At 43.4% G+C, this 27,204-nt stretch overlaps 1 protein-coding gene across 5 annotated transcripts in view; it reads left to right on the forward strand.

Moving 5' to 3' along the window:
* The window catches only part of PTPRO (protein tyrosine phosphatase receptor type O), a 550,218-nt gene that overhangs the window by 177,611 nt on the left and 345,403 nt on the right, over positions 1-27,204 (forward strand). For 4 of the 5 annotated variants that reach the window (XM_063446603.1, XM_063446604.1, XM_063446607.1 and 1 more), the window contains exons 12-16: positions 7,168-7,288; positions 7,449-7,588; positions 12,092-12,224; positions 12,524-12,644; positions 17,536-17,604. In XM_063446603.1, the coding sequence (XP_063302673.1) occupies positions 7,168-7,288; positions 7,449-7,588; positions 12,092-12,224; positions 12,524-12,644; positions 17,536-17,604 (584 nt within the window). The remainder of the gene's footprint in view (positions 1-7,167; positions 7,289-7,448; positions 7,589-12,091; positions 12,225-12,523; positions 12,645-17,535; positions 17,605-27,204) is intronic. The other variant, XM_063446605.1, reaches the window with a different exon arrangement.

The following is a 27,204-nucleotide window of genomic DNA, read 5'->3' on the forward strand; positions in this document are numbered from 1 at the left end:
ATGAACCGAGTAGTCTGTATTCTGATGGTCAGTGAGTGAACATTGTGTATATGGCAATTGATGAGCCCAGTAGTCTGTATTCTGATGGTCTGTGAGTGGACACTGTGTATATGGCTATTGATTAACCCAACAGTCTCTGTCTCCTGACGGTCAGTGAGTGGACACTGTGTATATGGCAATTGATGAACCGAGTAGTCTGTATTCTGATGGTCTGTGAGTGGACACTGTGTATATGACAATTGATGAACCCCGTAGTCTGTATTCTGATGGTCTGTGAGTGGACACTGTGTATATGGCAATTGATGAACCCAGCAGTCTCTGTCTCCTGATGGTCAGTGAGTGGACATTGTGTATATGGCAATTGATGAACCCAGTAGTCTGTATTCTGATGGTCTGTGAGTGGACATTGTGTATATGGCAATTGATGAACCCAGCAGTCTCTGTCTCCTGATGGTCAGTGAGTGGACATTGTGTATATGGCAATTGATGAACCCAGTAGTCTGTATTCTGATGGTCTGTGAGTGGACATTGTGTATATGGCAATTGATGAACCCAGCAGTCTGTCGCCTGATCGTCAGTGAGTGGACACTGTGTATATGGCATTTGATTAACCCAGCAGTCTCTGTCTCCTTTGGTCAGTGAGTGGACACTGTCCATATGACAATGATGAACCCAGTAGTCTGTATTCTGACGGTCTGTGAATGGATAATGTGTATATAGCAATTCATGAATCCAGCAGTCTCTGTCTCCTAAAGGTCAGTGAGTGGACACTGTGTATATGGCAATTGATGAACCCAGTAGTCTGTATTCTGATGGTCAGTGAGTGGACACTGTGTATATGGCATTTGATGAACCCAGCAGTCTCTGTCTCCTTTGGTCAGTGAGTGGACACTGTGTATATGACAATGATGAACCCAGTAGTCTGTATTCTGACGGTCTGTGAATGGATAATGTGTATATAGCAATTCATGAATCCAGCAGTCTCTGTCTCCGAAAGGTCAGTGAGTGGACACTGTGTATATGGCAATTGATGAGTCCAGCAGCCTTGTCAGTATATTCCACTGGCAGACATTTTGTGTTAAGATATACATTAACACTGTATACTGTTATCACCACTTAGCAGATGTTACTCCATTTTGTAACAGGATACAAAAAAGACAGACACATCTTATTTCTCTCTTACAAGACTAACTATAATTATGTTTAATCTTAAATAAATAGTACCTATGTTAATAATATTGAATATTCATGGATAGAATCCCAATGAAGAAAATTTCATTAAGTCACTTAATGTTATCTCACATATATATTTATTATTAAACTAATATTAGCCGAATGGATGCAGAGAAAGCTTTTGACAGGGTCAGATGGGATTTTTTAGCAATACTCTGATGGCATATGGTCTGGTACATGATGCAATAATGGCGCTATATACTGTGCCCTCAGCGAGGACAGTAGGGCAGAATGGTTTACTATAACAAACCGTACTAGTCAGGGCTGTCCTCTGTCCACCCTATTATATGTTTTAACAATAGAATTGCTAGCTGCAGATATAAGGAATACCAAAAAGATTGTTGGTTTCTGGATGAACATAAAATGAATCTATATGCTGAAAAGATTGATATTGAGGACAGAAATTTTATTAGAACAACATTTAATTTCACTTGGGCAAAGGAGAATATTAAATTTTTGGGTATCAAAATTCCCCAAAATACTGATAAAATAATAAAGGCTAATTTTCTTCCACTTATAAAATCTACAAATAAAATGTTAAAAGAATGGGTGGATAAGGAGATATCCTGGATGGGACGAATAAATATGATACGATCCTGTATCCTGCCCAAGTGGAATTATATTTTTAGAATGATACCAGTACAAGTCCCTTTAGCATGGTTAAAAATGAAACAGACAGCTTTCTCTAAATTCATCTGGAAAGGTAAGAAACCCAGAATAAATATAAATATATTATCAAAGAAAAAAAAAGAAGGGGGACTTGCAGCTCCAAATATAATGGATTACCATAATGCTTGTATACTGGCACATGCCATTATTACCCAAAGTAAGGATAAAAAAGAAGCATGGTATCAGATGGAGTCAGAAATGGTGGAAGCAGATAGTCTATCAGTAATATTGTGGGCAATAAAAAAATTGGAAAAATTTAAGCGGACCCAGAAAACTCGATGGTTATTAATAGTATTTTGAAAGTTTGGTATAGATTTTAAAAAGATTATAAGATAGAAAATAGATTGTTTCATTTTCTGCCAATCGATGTGATCACAGGAAATATTGAAGATATAAATATTCGTAAATGGCAGCATGCCAGACTATCAATGACTGTGTATTAAAAACTGAAAAAAAGTCCTATAACCAGATACAAGTCCTTTAATTACGTCCTTTAACCACATACGTGAGAATTAAATATTTTCTGTGGAAAAATTTGGAATTTAATATAGAAGAGAGCAATAAAAGCTTAAGAAATATTATTATTAACTACAAGCAGAAAGGTCAGATATCTATACGCTTTGAGTAGTTAAAGAGCTACAGAAGAACTACAGTTGGAATTCTAAAAAAAAGATGGGAAAAAGATCTCAATATAGAAATTATTGCCGAAATCCAGTCTTCGTTTATAATCAACTTTAACAAAACAGTACACTGTTTAAATATTGTCGAGAATTTCTATAAATTAGTAAATAGGTGGTATTTGGTCCCAGAAAAAACTTGCTAAAATATACAAAGATAGGCAAAATAAATGTTGGAGGTGCGAAACAGGAAAAGGGGATTACCTTAATATATGGTGGCATTGCGAGCCGCTTAAAAATGTATAGAAGAATATTAAAGATCAGATAAACGCAATATGCAAAGTAAATATACCTTTCACCTTACAGAGGTTTCTTCTACATCAGGGCTGGCCTAGCATGCCTACTGCTGATAACACATATTCTGATGGCCACAAAGATGGTTTTAGCGAGAAACTGGAAAATTAATAAGACATTAGAGTGGAACAAAATAAAAAATCAAACGATATATCAATGTAAAATGGAATTGGGAATTACTAAAAACAATACCCATGGACTGACGAAAGTCAATAAATGGATAAAAATTGTGTAAAGGCTCTAATATGGATAATGTAAAACATAGACGGTAAAATATAAGAGGGATTGAAGAGAAAAACCGAAATAGAGGAAATATTAGAAAAAAAAACAATTGTGTTACAACGCCATCTATCGACCAAAGTCTAGATGATTACCTGCAGAAATGATAAGCCCACCTTACTCTATTGGTCACTTTAAATTAGTGGCGTAAAGAAAGTTTAGAGAAGCTACGCCTTTAAAAATTGAGGATAGCCGAAGAGGTCTTAGGTCTGAGATCTGGAGCAGGAGACAGGGATACACCTGAATCTATTCCAACTAATTCTGGAGCTCTGAAAAAGCTAACACTTGTCTTTTCCAAATTAAATTTTGGAATTCTTAATAATCAGAACTCTGATAACTTTCCTATTTTCACAATGTTCTACTCATACTTGCATACACTATTTATGGAATATCTCCAAGCCTAAAAGAACTTCTGCCAAGAACGCTAGTAAATATGCTAGTTTTAGTTAATTTAATTTACATTAATTAATTTTTACTCAAAGCAGAAATATACCTGGATAAAAGCTGGTCAGATTTCAATAATTATGAAATCATAATTAGCTAAGGAAATATATGGTTATAGATTCCTTACTGCACAGGGAATAAATAAACAGTATATTTACTGGTAATTTGCCAAGTTTAGCATATCAAGCTATTATCCAGAGATATTGACTTATCTGAATTTAGGGATAGTAATCTTTAATCAGGAAAGCTAATCTTCTGCAAATGTAAAATAATCTAGAATTCTTCACTGGTTGTTGGATGAGAAGGAATGGTTAAACTTATCTGGAATGAGAAATATTGTAGGTGTTTTTCCTGTGAGAATTGTCTATATGACAATTGTGAGTGAGTTAACTCAGTGGGATTTAGACAAACAGCAACGTTTTATGGCTGTGCTGTTGTGAGATGTTGTGAAAAGTTCTGTGTTAAGAAATGCCTAGCTAATTTCAAAGGGAAGTTTTCTGTCGAAAATCTTGCATCTATGTGGATATGTTGCTATGAACTATCTGAAATTCTGTCATCACTGTTGCCATATGTATACATATGTTATACCTAAATATTCAATGATTATTGTCAGGCATCTTACATATTATTATCATTATTTTGTTTTCTCCTTGCATCAATTTTTATTGGATTTTTCAGTAAACATTTCCCTTTGGTTTCTTCCCTCCAGCTATACTGTAACATTGTGAAAGAAGTGACCAGTTAGGTTAGGTTTCTGGGTAGGTTAGACAGAATTGCTTGGGAAAACACACACTTACACCTAGATGTTAATTACTCTGGTCTTCTGACTGGAAGGAGAACTGCTGGAGGGATGTAAGCTTTTGTGTTAGCTGGGTGTTGTAAAATGCAACTGAAAGCTTTGATCCTTATCACAATGTTATCGAAGAAATGACCCCAACTTGTGAAACCAGTCACATACACAGAAAGTTAGATACAATATTTCAGTTTTACAGTTACTTGGATATATTGGATATATTTATTTTTGTGACCTTACTGTATCCTCCTGTTTAAGTGCACTGTTTTTATCTTCCCAGCTAGCTTGGCCCTCCAGTACGTTTAGGTTGTCATCTGGTGGATTATCTCTTGTAATAGCCAATGGGTCGTAGGACACTGATGTAACTCCTTTCGGAATGTGCTTTGGATCCCAGTAAGAGTGCTTAGATGCCCTTCCCCGGTTTTCCCCAGCGTCCCTTAAGGAGCTCAACATTGTGGCCGTCATAAATTAAGCCCACTGAATCCCCAACATATGGGTATATATTCTCTATCTATCTCCCTTAATGTAAGCACCAAACAATATAAAGAAACTTAAATACTTATCGGAAGCCAACAGTGCTGCATTAATCAGTATCTCTCTCCTCATATGAATGACTCTGCTTTGCGGTCGGTTTGCGGGTATTGTAAAGTCCCGGAGTAAGTAGCACCAAAAGTTCTGCCGCAATGTCCCTTTATGGTTTTCTTTGCACTTTACTCCACTCTGTTTGCATTCTCCGGGGAGCGCTGGTCGAAGGGGTTGTAACATCTCCTTTCATGAGGCCCCATTGCTTCATCGTTTTGATGCTCTGGGCTGTGCACCACGTGAGAGCTCCATTTCTTCAGACGAGTAGTTTTGGGGGAAATCCCCATCTGTATAGAATATTGTGGTTTTGGAGGACTTTAGTGGTGTCAGTAAACTCCCTTCTTCTCCCCATAGTGGTGGCCGACAGATCCACAAAGAGCATAATGTCCTTCAGATTGGGTGGGAGGTCTGGCTGTCGCCTGTGTGCCTGGAGCAGTGCCTCTTTACTCTGGTAGTAATGTAGTCTCACTACTATGTCTCTGGGTACATCAGCAGCTAGGTTAGGTGGTTTTGGTACCCTGTGTGTTCTGTCCAGCGTTAAGTCTTGGTCAATGGCTGAGGGGTTAAGTTGTTTGAAGTATGCCTTCAGGAATTTTCGTATCTCATCTTGTGAGACTGACTCTGGCACCCCTCTCACCCGGAGATTGTTCCTCTGCGAGCGTTCTTCCAGGTCCGCCATTTTGTTCTTCACAGCTCTATAATCTTCCTCCATTCTTGTGACTTTTGGCTGAGGGGTTAAGTTATTTGAAGTATACCTTCACAAATTTTGGTATCTCATCTTGTGAGACTGACTGTGGCACCCCTCTCACCCGGAGATTGTTCCTCTGTGAGCGGTCTTCCAGGTCCGCCATTTTGTTCTTCACGGATCTATAATCTTCCTTCATTCTTGCTGTGAGCTCATTGTGAGCTGTGCAGAGGTCATCTGTTTTACTTTCCAGAGCCTCCGCTCATGCCCCTATATCGCTAACCTCCTTGCGGAGGCCTCCCGCTATTTCTTTATAGTCGCCCCGTGGGGATGATCTTAGTTGAAGCAGCATGTCAGCAAGCCTACCTTCCGACACCGCCCGTTCGTCGGAGCATCCCATGTGCGCTGCATCTGACCCTGCATCTGAGAGCCGTGACAGTAAGGCTGTGCCGCCTCCATCTTGTGCAGGTCGTAGTTTTTGTTTTCTCCCCGCCTTGAAGAAATCCTGCATCCTCTGGGTTTTGGCAGTGCCATTGCGTGCCCTGTGTTGTTGCACTTCCCTGGTTGCTCACACTGTCTGTTTTAGTGCGGTTAGTCGCTTTATTCCGTTGTGTTTGGTCCGGACTGCCGCGGAGCTAGCCTGCCATGCGTCCTTCTGGCAGAACTGGTAGCTCCGCCCCTATTATCATTATTATTATTAATTATTTGTCACAATAAATTATATTTTTATAATTAACTTGTGATTAATGTGTGAAATCAAATTCTCTTATAAACGTACTCCAGGGTCTGTAAGAGCTAAAATAGTGGTAACTCTTCACTTTAAATCGATCAAGGGAACAGTGCCAATATATACATTTTTCATATAATAAAAATTATTACATTCATTTTTGACAATTTTTATTAAAATATTACTTTAATATTTATCAACCCATAAATATCCTCACAGCCACCATCTCCTGACAGTCAGTGAGTGGACAATGTGTATATGGCAACTGATGAAACCAGCTGTCTCTGTCTCCTGGCAGTCAGTGAGTGGACAATGTGTTCATGGCAATTGATGAACCCACCAGTCTGTCTCCACATGGTCAGTGAGTGGACACTGTGTATATAGCAATTGATAAACCCAACAGTCTGTCTCCTGATGGTCAGTAAGTGGACTGTGGACACTCTCTATATGGCAATTGATGAGCCCAGCAGTCTGTCTCCTGATGGTCAGTGAGTGGACACTGTGTATATGGCAATTGATGAACCCAACAGTCTCTGTCTCCTGATGGTTAGTGAGTGGACACTGTGTATATGGCAATTGATGAACCCAACAGTCTCGGTCTCCTGATGGTTAGTGAGTGGACACTGTGTATATGGCAATTGATGAACCCAACAGTCTCTGTCTCCTGATGGTTAGTGAGTGGACACTGTGTATATGGCAATTGATGAACCCAACAACCCACATGATATTTAGTGAGCAGTTACTGTGAATACTGATATGTAATGATTGCATTTATTGATTGTAGGTGAGCCGCAGCACAATGACTGCAGTGATTGATTTACCACCAGGAGATATCTATAACATTACCATAACTGCATACACTGAGCGTAGCAGCAACAGCTCCAGGCCATATCTGGTTAAACTTGGTAAGAAGTGAACACAATGCAATTTCCCAGACAGATATGTTTGTTCATTATTTTTATTCTTTTATTATTTCATTCTGTTATTTATAACACTGCCCCAGCATATCTTCATCGATTCCTCCTGTTTATTTACTCCTATTTCTAAAATATTTCCCTCCTTCAGATCCTGTGCCACCAAAGTCATTGTTTGTGGTCAATAAGACACAGACATCGGTCACCTTGCTGTGGGTGGAAGACGGAGTCATGGATTATTTTGAAGTTATTTGTTGGTGTACAGACTCCATGCAAAAAGCAGATGAAAATGTAAGTAAGCTTGTCTTATGGTACCCCCCACCCCTCCAAAAACAAACAAACAAACAAATGTAAACCTATTCATCTAAACCCCATAAGGCAATTATCCAAGTTCTTAACCAAAACAATAACCTAGAATTTGAGCTATATGTCTGTTCAACCCTAAGCGCACTCACACAGTAATTATTTATCGTTTTGTTCAGGAGAAACAGGACTTTCATTTCACATCAAATATTTACATAAATTAAACACAATTTACTATGAATACAATCTAAAAACAAGTGTGAGAAATTAAGACCTTTTTGGCATGGTATTTCAGCTGTGACTGTCATTATATTGTTAGCCGCTACTGCAATAAAATACACATATTTGGATACTTCTATGTCCTACAAGTAAAACGATGCCCCCCATGTACAGGTTTCATGATATTTTGGAAAGATAGAGGCAGTGGCGGAACTACCGTGGTCGCAGGGATCGCATCTGCAACCGGGCCCGTCACTCCAGGGGTGCCTGCCGGCTATGTAAGGCGGCCCTGGCCTGCGTGTTATAACCGTCGTGGCTGCACGTTCAGGGGCCCATCAAGTGGCCCATGCTTTTAGGGCCACCCGATGGCAATGTATTTCCAGGAGGTCCAGTTAGCGCTGTGGCATTTTAACAGTGTGACCAGGCCGCCTGGGATGTTTTCAGAATTAGGAGGAAGTGACTGCCCCGGTCACTTCCTCCCAGCAACCACCAGGAGCCAGGGCTGGCGCTACCTGTAAGGCGGACTAGGCAGCCGCCTAGGGCGCCCCTTGCGAAGGGGCACCGCCAGGAGCGCCGGCCCCCCTCATGCTGCAGCCACCCGAGCGCTCTGCAGAGAGCCTCAGGTGGCTTCAGCTTTGCCCGAGCTGGTGCGTCCATGAGGGCGCACCGCCCAGGCGCAGCCAGAGGAGAGGGTCTGACAGGAGGGAAGTGCTCAGCGCTCCCTCCTGTCACTCCCTCACTGTAGCGTGGCCGAGCCCTGTATGGTCCGGCCGTGTACAGGGAGCATCTGTCTCCTGTACCTGGCCGGACTAACAGGAAGGGAACACTGAGTGTGCACTTCCTGTTAGTCCGGCCGGGTACAGGAAACAAAAGCTCCCTGTACCCGGCCAGACCATACAGAGCTCGGCCACGCTACAACAGAGGTAGGGGAGGGGGGAGGAAGAAAGAAACAGGGAGGGAGGGGGAAGAAAGAAACAGGGAGGGAGGGAGGGGGAAGAAAGAAACAGGAAGGGAGGGGGAAGAAAGAAACAGGGAGGGAGGGAGGGGGAAGAAAGAAACAGGGAGGGAGGGAGGGGGAAGAAACAGGGAGGGAGGGAGGGGAAAGAAAGAAGGAGGGAGGGAGGGGAAAGAAAGAAACAGGGAGGGAGGGGGAAGAAAGAAACAGGGAGGGAGGGGGAAGAAAGAAACAGGGAGGGAGGGGGAAGAAAGAAACAGGGAGGGAGGGGGAAGAAAGAAACAGGGAGGGAGGGAGGGGGAAGAAAGAAACAGGGAGGGAGGGAGGGGGAAGAAAGAAACAGGGAGGGAGGGAGGGGAAAGAAAGAAACAGGGAGGGAGGGAGGGAGGGGAAAGAAAGAAACAGGGAGGGAGGGAGGGAGGGGATAGAAAGAAACAGGGAGGGAGGGGAAAGAAAGAGAGATTGACAGGGAGGGGAATTGACGGGGAAAGAGAAATTGACAGGGAGGGGGGAGTGACAGGGGAGGGAGGGGGAATGAGAGTAACAAGGGAGGGGGGGAGAAGAGAGTGACAAGGGAGGGGGGAGAGATTGACATCCATCACACACACAATCACACACAATGCACCCCTTACACACAAAGACAATGAACCCCTTGCACACAGAAAAACACACAATGCATTACACACACAATGCAACCCTTACACACAATGCATTCCTTACACACACTCAATGCACCCCTTACACACACTCAAAGCACCCCTTACAGACTCACACACTTCATCCCTTACATACACAGAAACACACCTCGCAGCCCTTACACATACAAACACAGATTAACACAATGCATTCCTTACACACAAATCAGGACATCCCCTACACACTCCACCCCCTGTGAACAAACTCATTGGTGGAACATGAAGGTGGACCCTGGGACCCAGACCTTGAGCTGTGTAAAGGGCCCCCAAAAAATGGAGCTGCTTCCCGTTCTCCCAGTACATAGATTTTTGTGACCACAGTTACAAACAGCCTCCAGAGGTCCTGTTCTACACCAGACCAGTGGAGCCAGACTGCAGCTAGAGCCCATCATCTTCCTCATCTGGATGTAAGTAGGCAATCTAGTATATTATTCATGGCACTAATCTCTAATTTACCTCACATTAAAGAAACACTATAGTCCCCAGAACCACTGCAGCTTAATGTAGTGGTTCTGGTGTCTATAGCCTGTCCCTGCAGGCCTTTTAATGTAAACACGGCGGCACTGCAGCACTAGCGTTAGTTAACATGGCAGGTCATATGGGTGGGGCATTGTGATGTCACGGGGGGTGGGGGGGGGGCGGCAAACTTTACTTTTGCCTAGGGCGGCAAAAATCCTTGCACCGGCCCGCCAGGAGCCGTGTGGGAGGAGGAAGGAGAGGAGGCAGTCAGAGTGGGAAGTCTGACTCCCATGAGGCTGAGCCACTGGACCCCAGGGAAGTCACCCTCCTGCACCAAAAAGGTAGGAAACAGGAGGGTAACTAAAATTCTTTGTAGGTGTGTCTGTATACGTGTGTTTGTGTATGTGTGTCTGTATGAATGTTCTCTGTATGTGTGTCTGTATGTATGTGTGTGTGTGTATGTCTGTCTGTATGTGTATGTGGGTGTGTTTGTATGTATGAGTCTGTATGTATATGTATGTGTGTTTGTATGTATGTATGTGTGTGCATGTCTGTCTGTGTGTGTCTCTGTGTGTGTGTGTGTGTGTGTTTGTATGTGTGTGTATGTATGTGTATGTGTATTTGTATTTGTGTGTATGTATGTGTATGTGTGTTTGTATGTCTGTGTATTTATATGTATGTGTGCATGTGTGTGTTTGTATGTGTCTGTATGTATGTTTGTATGTATGTGTGTATGTATGTGTGTGAATGTATGTGTATGCATGTGTGTGTGTCTGTTTGTATGTTTGCCTGTATGTGTGCCTGTACATGTGTGTCTATGTGTATGAGTGTGTCTTTGTATATATGTGTGTCTATGTGTGCGTCTGCATGTGTATCTGTTTGTCTGCATGTGGGGGAGAGGGGGCGTATAGGAGGGAGAGGGTAGAAGAATGGGTGGGGGGGGGAGGCAATTTTTGCTCCGGGATCCCGTGGTTTCTAAATATAGAGCTTTCCCCTTTCCACTTATTTGCCTATGAGACCCTATGTTGCCTATGAAACCCTAACCAAGCCCAGGAGTTAAACTAACTCCCATCAGGGCTTACCATTTGCAAAAGTAGACAACCCAAGGTATTCAAGATGGGGTTTGTCCAGTCTTATTCACAAACCCTGGCTAAAGTTAGAGTTCATATTTGTGTTTTGCATTTTTCCCATAACTGCACTTTCTCTGATGATATTATCATTATACATTTTACTGTTTTAAAACTCTAATTTGTGTTCAGCAAAATCTCACAAGTACAAAAGTCCAGGTTTTAGATTAGGTTGTATGGGGAAATTGCAGGGCCAAATTTATTTGATGTCTATTTTAAAGTTGGAAATTTGACAAAGTGATTTTCTGGGTCTATATCGTATTTGAGAGCATATGGCAGCCTGGATAATAACCTCTCCACCATTATGGCACACCATTTTCAAAAGTAGGCAACCTGGTGTATTTCAAATGGCATATGTTGAGATATTTGGTCAAGCCACCTTATCACAAATGCTGGCCCCATTTAGTTGTTATACTTTTATTTCTGTTTTTTCACACGCACAAATTCAGTTTTCACAGGAAATTTCATAATCCTATTGTAATCAGACAGCTGGTCCTGTTCCTGGTTTGTTTAACTCAGTGAAGATAAATTCAAGAGGCAGCAATTGCCCAGAGCACCTGCATTGCAAAGACTTCTCATTGAGCTGCATTGGGAAGTCTGTGATTGGACAGCAACAGAATGTCTGGGTGGGGTTGGAAGGGGACGGCTTGCAAAGGATGCAGACAAGAGATCAGCAGCTTTTATAAACTGTTTTATATATAAGTAAATGCATACATGTTTTCACTGGGTGACTATATTCTAAAAAGTGATATTTTATTTATTTATTTGCGTTTGGGCAGTGTAGTGCCCCTTTAATGGCTGTAAAGGCTTTAGAATTTGTCTTCAGAAAATACTGTGAGCAGTGAAGAAATTAGAAGTTAGTGGAATAAACAGAAGCCAGTTTAGTGGACACAGTAAGCAAGGTAAGAAAGGAGTGAGCTCTCATGTTTTTGCATGACATAATTAATGCATTTCAAAATTATACAAAAGTAATCTGAAAAGATTCATGATAATTACTTATGCCAATTGCTAAATGTTTTCTATTGTGTTTTTAAAGGAACCTGTCACCGTTGTCTCCCATGTTGTGACGATATCTGGTCTTCAGCCAGGACGCCCCTATAATTGCAGTGTGACCACAATCAGCCACCACGCTCCAAGCTCCCCCACTTACATCTCCATTTCGACTCTCGGTGTGTATATTTCTACACGTTCATCCTGAAAGAAGCAATTTATATATATATATAGGGAGCAGCTAGAATGACTATAAATGGTGTATTTTCTTAGATCTAGAGAGTTATTCACTAAACATACAGTTGTTTTTGAATTAAGAACCAAGCTACAAAATGTAGACACAAATAGGCAAGTTCTAAAAAATGCCAGTATATACAGTTACTTAGCTTGAGGATGGATACAGAGCGCTATGCCCCAAGGATAGACGCTCTGTGCTTCTGATTTAAATGGACGGTGAGCACAATGCTCTGTTTTTTAGATGTTGAAGTGAATCCCAACGTGGTGGTGATTTCAGTCCTGGCCATACTTAGCATCCTTCTCATTGGACTTTTACTGATAACGCTGCTTGTATTACGTCGGAAACACCTACAAATGGCAAGGTAAGTGCTCCAAATGACTTGTGACTCACACCTGCAGTTCTTGGTATAAATAATACTGTATCGTGTTGTACTGGTCTGTGGGGTAGCCTGAGTACATATCAAATAGTTGTGTAATCCCCCAAAAACTGAAATAATTAATTTATTTTTCTCTTGTGGCATCTGAATGCCTCATACTCAGTGGCAGTACTTCATGTGCTGCCTATAAGTATGAAAGCCATGTCAAGGGAAATTTGATGGATATGTCAACCCAAGTCTGGATCAACTATGCCTATTCATATCATATGGGGGGAGGTTAATACCGCATGGGAGAAGGTTATTATCACATCAGGGCAGGTTATTTTCAAATTTGGAAAGGTTACTATCACAGGAGGGCAGGTTATTATCACAGGGGGAAGGTTATTATAACATGGGGGTAGGTTACTATCACTGGAGGGCAGGTTATTATCACATGCAGGGCCGGATTAACATAGGGGCTGATGGAGCTGCAGCTCCAGGCCCAGGCCCATGGAATAGGCCCATTGATTTAAAAAAAAAAAAAAACATTTTTTTTGTAACTTTTTTTTTTACACACTACGCTTAGGGTTGCCAGGTATTTCTCATGTATTTCTTAGGGTTGCCAGGTATTTCTCAGAAGTATTTCTCAGGTATTTGAGGCTGCCTAGCCGGTGCCGGTATTGCAGTAATACCGGCAATACAAATGTCTGTCTCAGTATAAACAGAGATTATTCTGCAGTAACAGCGCCGGCCAGTAGGGGTCGCTGTTTGTGTGGATAGAGGCAGTGATAAGAAGTTACGGCATCTCCCTCCCTGCCTCTCTCTATTCTCTGATCCGCGGGGGAGCAGCTCTGCACAGAGAGTCCAGACAGCAGCTCCGAGACATGGGGATGCTGAGACATTGGGACACTGGGGAGCATGGGGACCCTGAGACACTAGGGACACAGTGGCCCCATGTCTCGCAGTGGCCACTAGTCTGTGTCCCCATGTCTCCCAGCCACTGTCCCTAGTGTCTCAGTGGCCCCATGTCTCCCAGTGTTCCCATGTGTCCCCATGTCTCTAAGTGTCCCCTAGTGTCCTAGTGACATTGGGAGACATGGGGACACAGACTCTAAGGGACACTGGAAGACATGGGGATACAAACATTAGGGGACACTGGGTGACATGGGGACACTGAGGCACTAGGGGACAATGAGAGACATGGAAACACTGGGGGACACAGGGAGACATGGGGACACTGGGCGACTTTGAGACCTAGGAGACATGGGGCACTCCCCAGTGTCCCCACGTCTTCCAGCCAGTGTCCCTAGTATCTCAGTATCCCCATGTGTCCCTGGTGTCTCTCAGTGTCTGTAGTGTGCCAGTGTCCCTGGTGTTTCCTAGTCTCCCAATGTCCCCATGTCTCCTAGTGTCTCAGTGTCCCCTAGTATAAAAGAAAAAATCTCAGGCACTCACTGTAATAGATTTAGGCAGGTTTATTGGACACCGCAACGTTTCGACCTGTACCCAGGTCTTTATCAAGTCTCCAATGTCCCCTAGGTATCAGTGTCCCCTGTGTATCAGAGTGTCTCAGTGCCCGATGTCTCTCAGTGCCCGATGTCTCTCAGTGCTCGTAGTGTCTCAGTGTCCCCTAGTATAAAATAAAAAAATCTCAGGCACTCACTGTGATAGCTTTAGGAAGGTTTATTGGACACTGCAAATTTTGACCTGTACCCAGGTCTTTATCAAGTCTCCAGTGCCCCCTACATATATTACAGTGTCTCAGTGCCCCATGTCTCCCAGTGTCCCCTCGTGTCTGTCACCATGTGTCCCCATGTCTCCCAGTGTCCCCAAGAGTATCAGTGTCCCCAGGTCTCCCAGTGTTCCCTAGTATCTGTGTCCCCATGTCTCCCAGTGTCCCAATGTCTCTCAATGTCCCCTAGTGTCCTAGTGACATGGGGACACTGGGAGACATGGGGACACAGACACTAAGGGACTGGGAGACATGGGGACACAGACATGCTCCCTTTTTGTGTTTGTTCGCCCTTTCGGCCGTTCTGGTTATGTGATTTGTGTCAGTGGCCCACCCTTTTACCTCATCCATAGACTTCCTGCTTTACTGGACACTGCTGTTAGGGGGTATGGGTTTACTTGAAAGATGAAAGCGTGAGATCAGCAAAGGGTTTGTGTTTTCTCATAGTTGCATCCTATGAGTTTCCCTCCAGCACCATCTCCATCAGATACATGATGCTTAGGAGGTAGGACTTTAGTGTTAGTGTTTTTGGTCAATAAGATTTTGTAATTAGGCCCATCATAATTATCAGCACCAGGCCCACTGGGCTCTTAATCCGGCCCTGATCACATGGGGAAGGTTACAATCACAGAAGGGCAGGTTATTATCACATGGGGAAAGGTTACTATCACAGGAGGGCAGGTTATTATCACAGGGGGAAGGTTATTATAACATGGGGGTAGGTTATTATCACAGGACGGTACGTTATCTTCACAGGACAGTAGGTTATCATCATCTGGATGTAGGTTATTTTCACAGGGGGGCAAGTTATATCACAGGTGCGCAGGTTATTAATAAATGACGGTAGGTTATTATCATAGGGGGCAGACTATCATCACAGGGGGAAGGTTATCATCACAGAGGATAGATTATTATCACTGGGTATAGATTATTATCACGGGGGGGGAGGGTAGGTTATTATCATAGTAGGGTAGGTTATCTCCACAGGAGGGCAGGTTATTATCACAGGAGGGCAAGTTATTATCACAGGTTGGCAGGTTATTAATATAGGGTGATAGGTTATTATTACAAGATGGTGGTTATTATCCTCACAGGGGGATAGATTATTATCACTGGGGGTATGTTATTGTCATAAAAGGGTAGGTTATCTTCACAGGAGGGTAGGATATTATCACCACACACTATTAACACATGGACACATGCACACACCTTGACACACAGATACACACACTGATACACAGATATACATACTGACACACACACACACTGACATATACACACACACTCAGATACACACACTATCACATACACACAGATACAAACACTGGCACATACACACACACAAACATACACACAGACTTAGATACACACACTAACACATACATTCAGATATACACACTAGCACATACACACACTGGCACATGCACACACTGACAAATACACACACACTCAGATACACACACTAACACATACACACAGATATGCACACTAGCACATACACACAGATACAAACACTGACACATAAACACACATTTAGATAAACACACTAGCACATACACACACAAATACACACGCTGCACACACACACACACACAGATACAAATACTGACTTTTACACACATATACACATACTGTCACATATACACATACATGCACATACACACAGATGCACACACTGGCTCATACACACAGATGCACACACTTGCATATAAGCACAACTTGACACACAGACACATGCACTGGTACATACACACACAGATACCCACACTGGCACACACAAATACACGCACACATATACGCACTGGCACATACACACAGATAAACACACTAGCACATACACACACACTGACACATACACACACAATAGCACATACACACACTGACAGATAAACACACAATCAGATACACACACTAGCACATACACACAGACACGCACACTGGCACATACACACGCTGGCTAACACACACAAAGATACACAAACTGGCTTTTATTCACATTCTGACACATATACACATATAGACACAGATGCACACACTGGCTCATACACACATATACACACACTTGCATATAAACACAACTTGACACACAGACACATGCACTGGCACATACACACACAGATACCCACACTGTCACACACACACATACACACTAGCACATACACACACACACACACAAGCACATACACATGGAAGGAGAACCTTCTTTTATGCAGGATCCCCTTAGATAGGACCACCCACAGGGCGTTACAAAAGAACCAATCACATACGTACATTACATAAAACACTCCCAGTAAATACACACAAAATCCTCCCCTCTGCCTGTGATATAATTATGGTACACAAGGGATGAACATAATTATCAGAAACAGTAAAAATACAGTTTTTACCCATACCCTGTAACTTTAAAACCATACAGCCAATCTTCATACAAATTACATATTTAGAATCAGCAACCTGTAAATATAAACCTGTAAATATAAACATACAAAATCACACAAATCCATCCAGTGGATAAAAAGTTAGATTGAAGTCCTTTATGACGACTGCAAGCACATTTTCCTGCCGAAAACAGTTCCATAGATTTGGGCTGTGCAGCCTGGGAGGTAAATTGCCTGCACACTTCCACTTCTGGGTGGTCCGCCTGTGTGGTACTTGGTTCAGTAAGCCCCATTTACTGAACCAAGTGGGAGAAAGCCAGGACCAAGTTAGTTTACAGGTCTGGGGACATAGTCTTAAAGGGGCATTGTTCACCAAAGTCACAATATGTCCCAAGACGGTTCTTAAAGGGCCATACACACCCAATAAAAGTCCATAAGTTTTCAGGGGTACAATCTCCCAGGGGCCATAGTCATGAGGAAGGAGGCTGGCAAATAGGCTTCTCCACAACCCAGGGAAGCAGGGCAATTTATCATTTAAAGGGCCAGCTACAAATAGCAGTTTGTAACCGAGTGTAACCAGGTTAATTTATAAAAGACTCAATTTCTATTGAAATCTCTACTATTTATAAAATGAAACTGCACACTCTTCACACGAAGAATTTCAGCAAGATAAACTGCTTTAGGGATTTGGGGTGTTTACAAAGTTTCAGAGATGGTGCCAACTATACATAGAATATGGAATAAAGTTAACCTACTGTAGATAAATGTATTGATCCTTTCTAAACAGGGAATGTGGTGCTGGAACATTTGTGAATTTTGCAACATTGGAGAGAGATGGTAAACTCCCCTACAACTGGTGAGTGTTTAAAACTGCCTCTACCTCTTTATTGCACACTGTTTGTAATGTGTCCACCTAGGAAAGCATGTTAAAATGTTACCAGTCTGTTCGCATGGCTCAGTCTGTCTCCAGGGCCACTAACACTCCACAGACACTAACTCTGTTCTGTCACTAACAAACATGGCACCATTTGCAGTTGGTTTTATTAAACATCTGTAGAACATGCCTATTTTGGAAAATGTTTGGTGCGGTGTCCTGATTAAGAAATAATGACTTGATTATTTGCTTAACTCCAAATTGTAGTGAATTGATTGAAGTATAGAATAAGTGGTGAATTGATTGTAGTGTAGTGGTAGTGAATTGACCAAAGTGTAAATGTAGTAAAATTAATTGAAATGTAGTAGAAATAAATTGATTGTAGTGTAATAGAACTGCCATAGACTTCAATAGGCAGGCGAATTTTAAAACCCACAAGTTGTTTCAAGGGGACTAACACCTGGACTGTGGCATGCAAACTCCGATCAGCGGCTGCATCTTGCAGCCGCTTAGTAGATAACTCCCTAATTCCCACGGTATTAGGGAGCTATCTACTAAAAGGCTGAAAGACCTAAATTGGTCTTTCAGCCACATTTACTAATACTATGTAAAGATTACTTAGTATTAGTAAATACTAAGTAAGATAATGAGGGGGGACCTACTGTCCTCCCCCCCGGCCCCCACCCCTGGGTGGCGGGTGGGGGCCATAAATTACAATGGGGGGAGGACCTACTGTCCTCCCCCCCGGCCCCCACCCCTGGGCGGCGGGTGGGGGCCATAAAGATAATGAGAGGGGGGACCTACTATCCTCTCCCCCTCAGCCCCCACCCCTGCGTGGTGGGTGGGGGCCATAAATCACAATGGGGTGGGACCTAATGTCCTCCACCCTGGCCCCCACCCCTGAACGGCAGGTGGGGGCCCTAAATACTAAAAAGGGGGGGACACCTAATGTCCTCCCCCCGGCCCCCACCCCTGAGCGGTGGGTGGGGGCCCTAAATACTAAAAAGGGGGGGACCTAATGTCCTCCCCCCCCGGCCCCCACCCCTGAGCGGCAGGTGGGGGCTCTAAAAAAAATCCCCCCAGGTGACTAGGGGTCCCCAAACCCCTAGTCACCCCCTCCCCCCCAAAAAAAAATTTGCCCCCTACCTACCCCCCTCACCCTAAAAATAATGAGGGGGGGGGGACCTTTAACTAAGTACCTGTAAAAAAAAACAACTTACCATTCGATGTTTTCTTTCTTCTAAAATCTTCTTTTTTCAGCACCAAAAAAGGCCAAATAAAAAAATCCATGTTCACCCGGCGAGGGCTCCGTGCAGACTGAGCTCTGCAGGGCGGGGGAAGGCTTATAAAGCCTTGCCCCGCCCTGCAATTAGGCTCAGAGCACTCTGAGGGTGGGTTTAAGCCATCCAATCAGAGTGCTCTGACAGGTAAATGAAGAGACTGACAGGCAAGTCTCTACATTTACCTGTCACAGCACTCTGATTGGTTGGTTTGAAATCCACCAATCAGAGTGCTCTGTGTCATTTTACACAGCGTGGGAAAGTTCTTTGGGATTTTCCCACGCTGTGTAATTTGACTCATAACTCTCTGATTGCTGGATTAAGTAACCAAAAGCAAACTGTTCGGGACATCTATAGTAGGGAATTGATTGTAGTGTAGTCGTTAATTTATTATAGTGTAAAAGTAATGAATTGGTTGTAGTAGTAGTAGTAGTGAACTGATTGTAGTGTAGTGGTAGTAGTGAATTTATTGAAATGTAGTAGTAGTTAATTGATTGTAGTGTAGTAGTAGTTAATTGATTGTCGTGTAATAGAAGTAGTGAATTGATTGTAGTGTAGTAATAGTGAATTGTTTGTAGTGTAGTAGCAATTAATTGATTGTAGTGTAGTAGTAGTTAATTGATTGTTATGTAATAGAAGTAGTAGATTGATTGTAGTGTAGTAGTAGTGAACTGATTGTAGTGTAGTAGTAGTTAATTGATTGTAGTGTAATAGAAGTAGTGAATTGATTGTAGTGTAGTAATAGTGAATTGTTTGTAGTGTAGTAGCAATGAATTGATTGTCGTGTAGTAGTAATGGAATCACAGTCAGACCACCTTACCAATAAGTTCCCCCGGGGCAGACACGTAACGGAATAGATCCGCCTACCTCAAATCCTTATAGATTGTAAACTTGTTTGACTAGGGATTCCCCCTTTCTGTATTCATTTCAAAATAATCCCTTTCTATAATTTAGAGCGTGGCAGAGTATGTTGGTGCTAAATAAATTCTAATAACAATATATTGAGTTACAAGGAAGGCTTCTCTGTGGGCAGGATAATATTATCTCCGTGTCTATATTACATGTTATCCTTTCTTTCATTTCACTAGGAATATGCTGACTTTCATTTCAGTCCAGAGGCTCATATTAAGCTTGGTTAAAGCTAAATATTTATATAACAAGAGATACTAAAATATGTATGACATTTATTACAATAAGTGAATCAGTTGTGTAATAAAGTTATTTCATTACATCAAATTAAAATTAATTTTCCCTTCCTCCTGTCAGTAAATGGCTTGTTCTCACAGCCTGTTTGTAAAATGTAACGATATACAACATCTACTTAATTTTACTGAAGAAACTGGGCAATTATGTTTATAAATTGAATTTAACAGTTGAATTAAAGCTCGCAGTTAAAGTTTTAGATCTGAATACCTACAAACAATAATTATTTATAACTCTGTATAAGCAGTAGAGCGAAACAAGGAAGGACAGGAGATGCTAAAAAGTAATATTAAGAAAGGGCTAGAGGTTTGAGTATGGGGGAATGATGTGTCGTGGACGTTGATGGCTATAATCAAGGGTTGATGAACCATGGCAGGCAACTTGTCCACATGTAACTTGTCATGTGTCTTTGCTATAACCACTGCTTTAGGGGGGCTTATTCTGCTTGCCCTGAGTTAAAGCTTTCCCAGGGGCTAGTTTTTTTTTAGGAAGACGTCCCCCCCCCCCCATTTTTTAAGCTATCAAGGGAAGGGGGGGGGGGGGAGGGAGGGAGATGACAGAAGAAAAGGTCAGCCTTCAAACATTAAATGAACTCTTAACAATGTCTTCTCTATCTCTACCTGGGGTTAAAGTGTTACCACAACCAAAAAAACAATGTTTTAGTAAAACACTTGTTTTGTTAGAGTAACTGAAGTGGTTATGGTGTTTGGACTAACTCTTTAAACCATTTTCTGATGTTTTGTTTTTTTAATTTAAGTTTTATTGAAATTTTTTCACAGTAGACATCATTACCATAGTATGGGTAAAGCAACTAAACAGTTAGGTAGTGGTATGTTCAGCTTTGCATCTTCTAGATAACATTCTCGCCTAGTATGCATTGTAAGATTGTATGAGTCATAGGTAACATTATTACATAGGAAAACCGTATGTGTGAACTATTTAAAACAGGTTGTATTACAAATGCCTTTAACGTATTATTATGCCATTGGGGGTGGTTCTGCGTTGGGGCGACTGTGTAAGCTTGGGCTTTGTGGCTCCTGGTAGAGAGCTTACGTGGTGCAAGTCCTGTTAAGTGAGTCTCTGAATTTTAAAGTTCCCCTCCGGGTGTCGAGGCTTGTTTGAGCCCATGTCCTTGCCTCTTATTGTAGGATGCGTTTTCATGGTCGGTGATTGAAGCCGCTGCTGGGGTTCACAGGTGCTGCTCGCTATGGGCTCCCGGTTTTTCTTAGGTGTCTCTAAGGGTGTCTCTGCAGCGGTGGCTTGTGGGTGAGCCGTGAGCCCGAGCCTTTGCAGTAGTGGCTCTGGGTCCTCCGCTGATGTCAGTGTCATTGGCCTGTCACCACTGGTCACCACTATTGCGCCCCCTAGTCCCCAGCGGTACCTTATAGAGTTGTCTCTGAGTCTTCTGGCGGTTGGGGCCAGCTTCCTCCTTTCTGTTAAGACAGAGAACGGTAAATCCGCGAAGATTGAGACCACCTGACCCTTATGTTGTGCCGGTCCCTGCTCTCTGGAGCATTTCATAATCGCTGTTTTCACCGCTATATCTCTAGTTACGGCTATAACGTCTCTAGGCGCAGCACTTGGGGCCGTGGCAGACTTCCGCACCCTGAATGCCGAGGTGATCGTGTGTTGGGCAGGAGTGCCGTTTATGCCCATGGTGTCTATCAGGTCCCTTACAAAAGTAAGTATCGACTCTTCGGGTATGTTTTCGGAGACTCCTCTGAGGCGCAGGTTTCTTTGTCTGTGGCGCGTTTCTAGGGTAGTCACTGCTTGGGTCAGTTGTTGCACTTGGGAGGAGAGGCCGTCCAGTCTGTTGTCTGTGAGTTGTGTGTGTTTCTTACTGGAGGCCTCCCTTTCTTCTATCTGTTGTACTCTGTGGTGGATCTCCCTATTTCTGCCTGGGCTGCCTGGAGGTCTTCCTTCCAGACCTTCCGGAGGTTGGTCAGTAGCCTCCTGATGTCTCCCTTTGTGGAGGGTGTCTCGTCATCGTCGGACTCCGACATGCCAGACTCCGCTCTTGATCGGGGAGAGCTCGGTGAATCCTCCTCCTCCTGGGAGGCCTCTGATGACTCCGGTGTCCCCTGCTCCTCCGGCGCCATTTTGGGCTGGTGCTGTGCCGCCGGCCTCTCAAAGGATAGCCGGATATCTCGTTGCCGGGGAGCCTTTGGATGGTGGATCTTCTTGTGTTTGCGCCCCATTGTTCTGTGTTTTGGTGGGTGTCGAGTTGTTCGCTGTGAATGTCGGTTTTGTGGCTTTTTTCTTCGATATTCTCCCAGGCCCTAACGGAGCTCAGGGGAGACACGCCCGTTCGCTTAGCTCTGTAGGCCACGCCCCCATTTTCTGATGGTTTAACACCAAATTTGGTCCTTTGGCATCCAACACCTCTGGCTTCATTTGATGAATTCAGTCCATTTATTGGCCTATAGGAATGCGCGTCACAAGGTGAGGGTTGCAGCCTCTAATGTGGGGCTCTTTGGCCCTGAATCTCTTTGGCCCCAAAGGTAGCACATTGACAAGAACCCCTTCTTATCGTGCCTTCCATGCCTGCTGGGAACTGAGAAGAATCATGGACCATAGCATGCAGGGAGAGCAGCATAGGGCAGTCTACATGCAATTCAGCGCTCCAAGCTGCATGTAAGGACAAGGAGTTTTGGGGCACATTTGGTCCGGTCAGAATAGACAGAGACACAAGGAATATGATGCCTGTAGCGGACTCCAGGTAACCCAACTGATTACCTCCTCCGCTATTCCTTCTCTCAACCAGACTGGAATCTTTGTGTGATTAAGCTCGTATCCCCCCAGTAACTAGATGAGACATAGTTTTGTGAGTCATCTGGGTCATTCAGGCCGCACTCTCTCAATTTATACACAGATCCCCAGCAGGGGGTCTCCATACAGAAATATAGTAAACCTCTCCATGGTGTCCCTGTGTCTGGCAGATAATTGAGTAAGAAACTATAACTCAATTATCTCTCAGTTACAGGGAAACATACATAATATTTATACAATACCCCAAAAGTACTCCCAATATTAACAGGAACCCCACACAAGTCATATCCCCGGATAGCCCTGTTCTGAGCACCCAACTTGGCCAAGTAGTGCTCAGATCCGTTCTGTAGAATAGAATCGCCACCGTGGTAAAGTTTTTACCGGCTGGCCATGAGGCGATAGCTCAAAACAGTTCCATGGAAATGTGTGCAACGGCCGGTCTTTGTTTGGGGGTTCATGTGCGAACACCATACAAGGTATTCCTTTGGTTTCAGCGAGCGAATGCTCCCCCCAGTTAGTAGTTCATATCTCCTGAACGTCATTCGTATAGCTGGTCGGGAAGTGGGATGGGAAGCGGTACAATCTTAGCCGGGGCCACCATCCCTTTGTTGAACCACGTGTTCGGTTACATGAAATGGCGGCCACCCAGGGGAAGCACTCATTAATTATTTCCCTGCGGTTTCACACTTATGTTAACCTCTGTTCCAAGGTTCTAATGAGGTACAGGGTCCTCATTTGGGAGTCGAATAAAGTGATTTCGGGTACAATAACTCCTGAACGTTTGAAAAGATGAATCAGTAGAAAGTAACGGCATTTTCCACCACAATGTCATATACCTGCGCCTTTATCAATGTGCTTTACACTCCCATGCAGGAGACCGGCAGACAAGGAGCGCAGCATCAATTATTTAATTGGCTGCCGCTACCCACATTTCTCACAGCACCGCCGTACATTTGTTTTCTAAGTGTATGTTTGTGTGTGCCTTTATATGCCTGTATGTGAGTGTTTCTATCAGTACATGTCTGTCTGTGTCTGCCTATCTATCAGTGTGTGTGCCTTTCTGTGTCAATACATGACAGTGTGTCTGTAATTGTAAACACCTGTGTGTATCTGTGATCCTGTGTTCATGTCTCTCTGCCTGTGTGTATCTGTGCTCCTGTGTGCATGCCTGTCTCTGCCTGTTTTTTTTTTTTTTTTTTTTTTGTGCATAGTATCACTACAGACAAGCTCGGGGTCCCCCAACAGCAATCCTCAAGCGTATGGTCATGCATAACATTAGGATGTTTTTAACTGTATTAAAAAGACTAACAGGTTTCCACATGATGGTATAATATTCAAGAGTACGTCTGCCTAGTGCACTTAGATTAGGTAGATTCAAGAGTTAAACAAAGATGAGAAGTTAGCTACTAAGCAAACCTACAGGTGAACAAATGTATAGTTCTCATGGCCTATACGTGGGTAAAGAATGTAAGGAGCCTGGCATGCCAGTCCACCTGTGCCTAGCTGATACCCAGACTGGAGGCCTTGACTGTAGCCCTGGGATGGACGTCTATGATGTTTCTCCGCTGGGCTCCTGTATCCCGCGCCCGTGCGTGTACTTTGCGGCGGTGTATAACGCATCTTCGACCTGGGCCCTGTGCTGGGCAGATTGCAGAGATGGCGGCTCGTTGGGGGCAAGGTAAGTCCACTCTCCAGCCCCAGGCCGGTATGGGAGCCGACAACTTTAGACCACGGACCCGGTCTCCTCTGTGGTCCAAGTCCATCCCAGGACGGGAGTGGAGAGGGGACGTGATGGTTAGTCGTCGCCTGTGGCGGCCATCCCTCCTTCCGTGTGGGCGTTGTCTCCGGGGCAAGCCCCTGGTGGCCCTCAGCCCAGGTAGGCCATTAATATGAGTTGCAGGCTTGTCAAATGTATCTAGGCCCGAGGGGGTCCTCCTCGCTCTTCGGCTCTCGCCTCTCCGCTCTTTCACTCGGTGTTGGAGCGGCATTATGGGTTGGCGGTTCTCCAGAGCTTCCCAGAACCTTCGGAAGTGTTCGTTCAGCCTCTGCAGTATGCGGTCCACAGAGCTAAGGGCTGGTGTGTGCTGCTGGCGAGCTGTCTCTCCAGGCCGGATCTTAGATGCCATCTTAGTTCGGCACTCGACTGACTCGACTGACTAGGCCCCGTTTCAGGTATGGAGGTAGGTGCCTTGTGCCTTGTGTTCAGATAGTCGCGTAGGGACCGGGATGACCCCCGCCGGTCCAGGGGGGGGGGGTAGGAGAGTGCTCAGACTAGTGAGCTACCGATGAGCGGGAAGATCGGCCGCCTCTCCCCAGCTCCGGTGTGGCAGGCCGCAGCGGCAGTACTCTGGTCTCCCGTGATTAAACGGCTAGGTCGTAAGTCGTGTCATTGGGTCCCCTTGAAGCTCTATATCACCCCTCAGTGGGTTAAATTGCTGGTTAACCGGGTTTAATACCATATAAATTGCTTATTCCAGGGAGCCTGGGACACACACGTCTGCTCCTCTCGATGGTTAGGCTCCTCCCCCTGTCTCTGCCTGTTTTTATCTGTGATCATGTGTGTATGTCTCTCTGCTTGTGTGTATTTCTGCTCCTGTGTGCATGTCTTTCTGCCTGTGTGTATCTGTGATCCCGTGTGCATGTCTCTACTCCTGAGTGTATCTGTGTTCCTGTGTGCATGTCTGTCTCTGTCTGTGTGTATCTGTGCTCCTGTGTGCATGTCTATCTCTGCCTGTGTGTATCTGTGCTCCTGTGTGCATGTCTATCTCTGCCTGTGTGTATCTGTGTTCCTGTGTGCATGTCTATCTCTGCCTTTGTGTATCTGTGTGCATGTTTATCTCTGCCTTTGTGTATCTGTGCTCCTGTGTGCATGTCTATCTCTGCCTTTGTGTATCTGTGTGCATGTTTATCTCTGTCTGTGTGTATCTGTGATCCTGTGGCAAGAATTTGGGCTTTGGACTCAAACCCTCGGCCTATTTTGACCATAGCAATGACCCTCCCTATAGACTTTTCCTTGAATAAAGTAATTATTATTACTATTATTATTATTATTATTATTATTATTATTAACCCCTTAAGGACTGAGCCAAATGTACAAGTTGTGAACAAAACAAAACGTAAACAAAACCTTGCATTTGCGCTATGTCTGTCCAACCGTAATTCACCTCTTTCATATCAAATGCACCCCCCTTATTATATATCATTTTATTCAGGGGAAACAGGGCTTTCATTTAATATCAAATATTTAGCTATGAAACATAATTTAATATGAAAAAAATGGGAGAAAATAAGAAATTTTGTTATTTTTTTAGTTCTACATGACATTTTAACTGTCAATGTCATAATACTGTTTGCTTTTACTGCAATAAAATACACATATTTGTATTCAGCAAAGTCTCACGTGTAAAACAGTACCCCCTATGTACAGGTTTTATGGTGTTTTTTGGAAGTTACAGGGTCAAATATAGCACGTTACATTTGAAATTGAAATTCGCCAGATTGGTTACGTTGCCTTTGAGACTGTATAGTAGCCCAGGAATTAAATTTACACCCATAATGGCATACCATTTGCAATAGTAGACAACCCAAGGTATTGCAAATGGGGTATGTCCAGTCTTTTTTAGTAGCCATTTGGTCACAAACACTGCCAAAGTTAGCGTTAGTATTTGTTTGTGTGTGAAAAATGCAAAAAACGCCAATTTTGGCCAGTGTTTGTGACTTAAGTGGCTACTAAAAAAGACTGGACATACCCCATTTGCAATACCTTGGGTTGTCTACTATTGCAAATGGTATGCCATCATAGGGGTAATTTTCATTCTTGGGCTACCATAGGGTCACAAAGGTTTATGTGGAAAAATGAAACACAAGCCTTATATTTGACGCTGTAACTTTTGAAAACACCATAAAACTTTTGAAAACACATGAGGGGTACTGTTGTACTCGGGAGACTTCTCTGAACACAAATATTTGTGTTTCAAAACAGTAAAAAGTATTGCAGCAATAATATCGTCCGTGTAAGTGCTGTTTGTGCGTGAAAAATGCAGAAAACGTCACTTTTACTGGTGATATCATCGTTGTAATACATTTTACTGTTTTGAAACACTAATATTTGTTTTCAGCGAAGTCTCCCGAGTAAAACAGGTTTTATGGTGTCTTGGAAAGTTATAGGGTTAAATATAGTGCTAGCAAATTAAATTCCCTATACTTTCGGCATGGGTTGTCAGGCAGGTCCCGCTAATTGTAATTAATTAGGATACTTAATTATGTAAAAATATTACATAAATATATGTGTAGAATTAATATATGTACCTTGAAAAAGACCCGGCAGGGT

This window comes from Pelobates fuscus, chromosome 3 (assembly GCF_036172605.1).
Source record: "Pelobates fuscus isolate aPelFus1 chromosome 3, aPelFus1.pri, whole genome shotgun sequence".
NCBI classification, from domain to species: domain Eukaryota; kingdom Metazoa; phylum Chordata; class Amphibia; order Anura; family Pelobatidae; genus Pelobates; species Pelobates fuscus.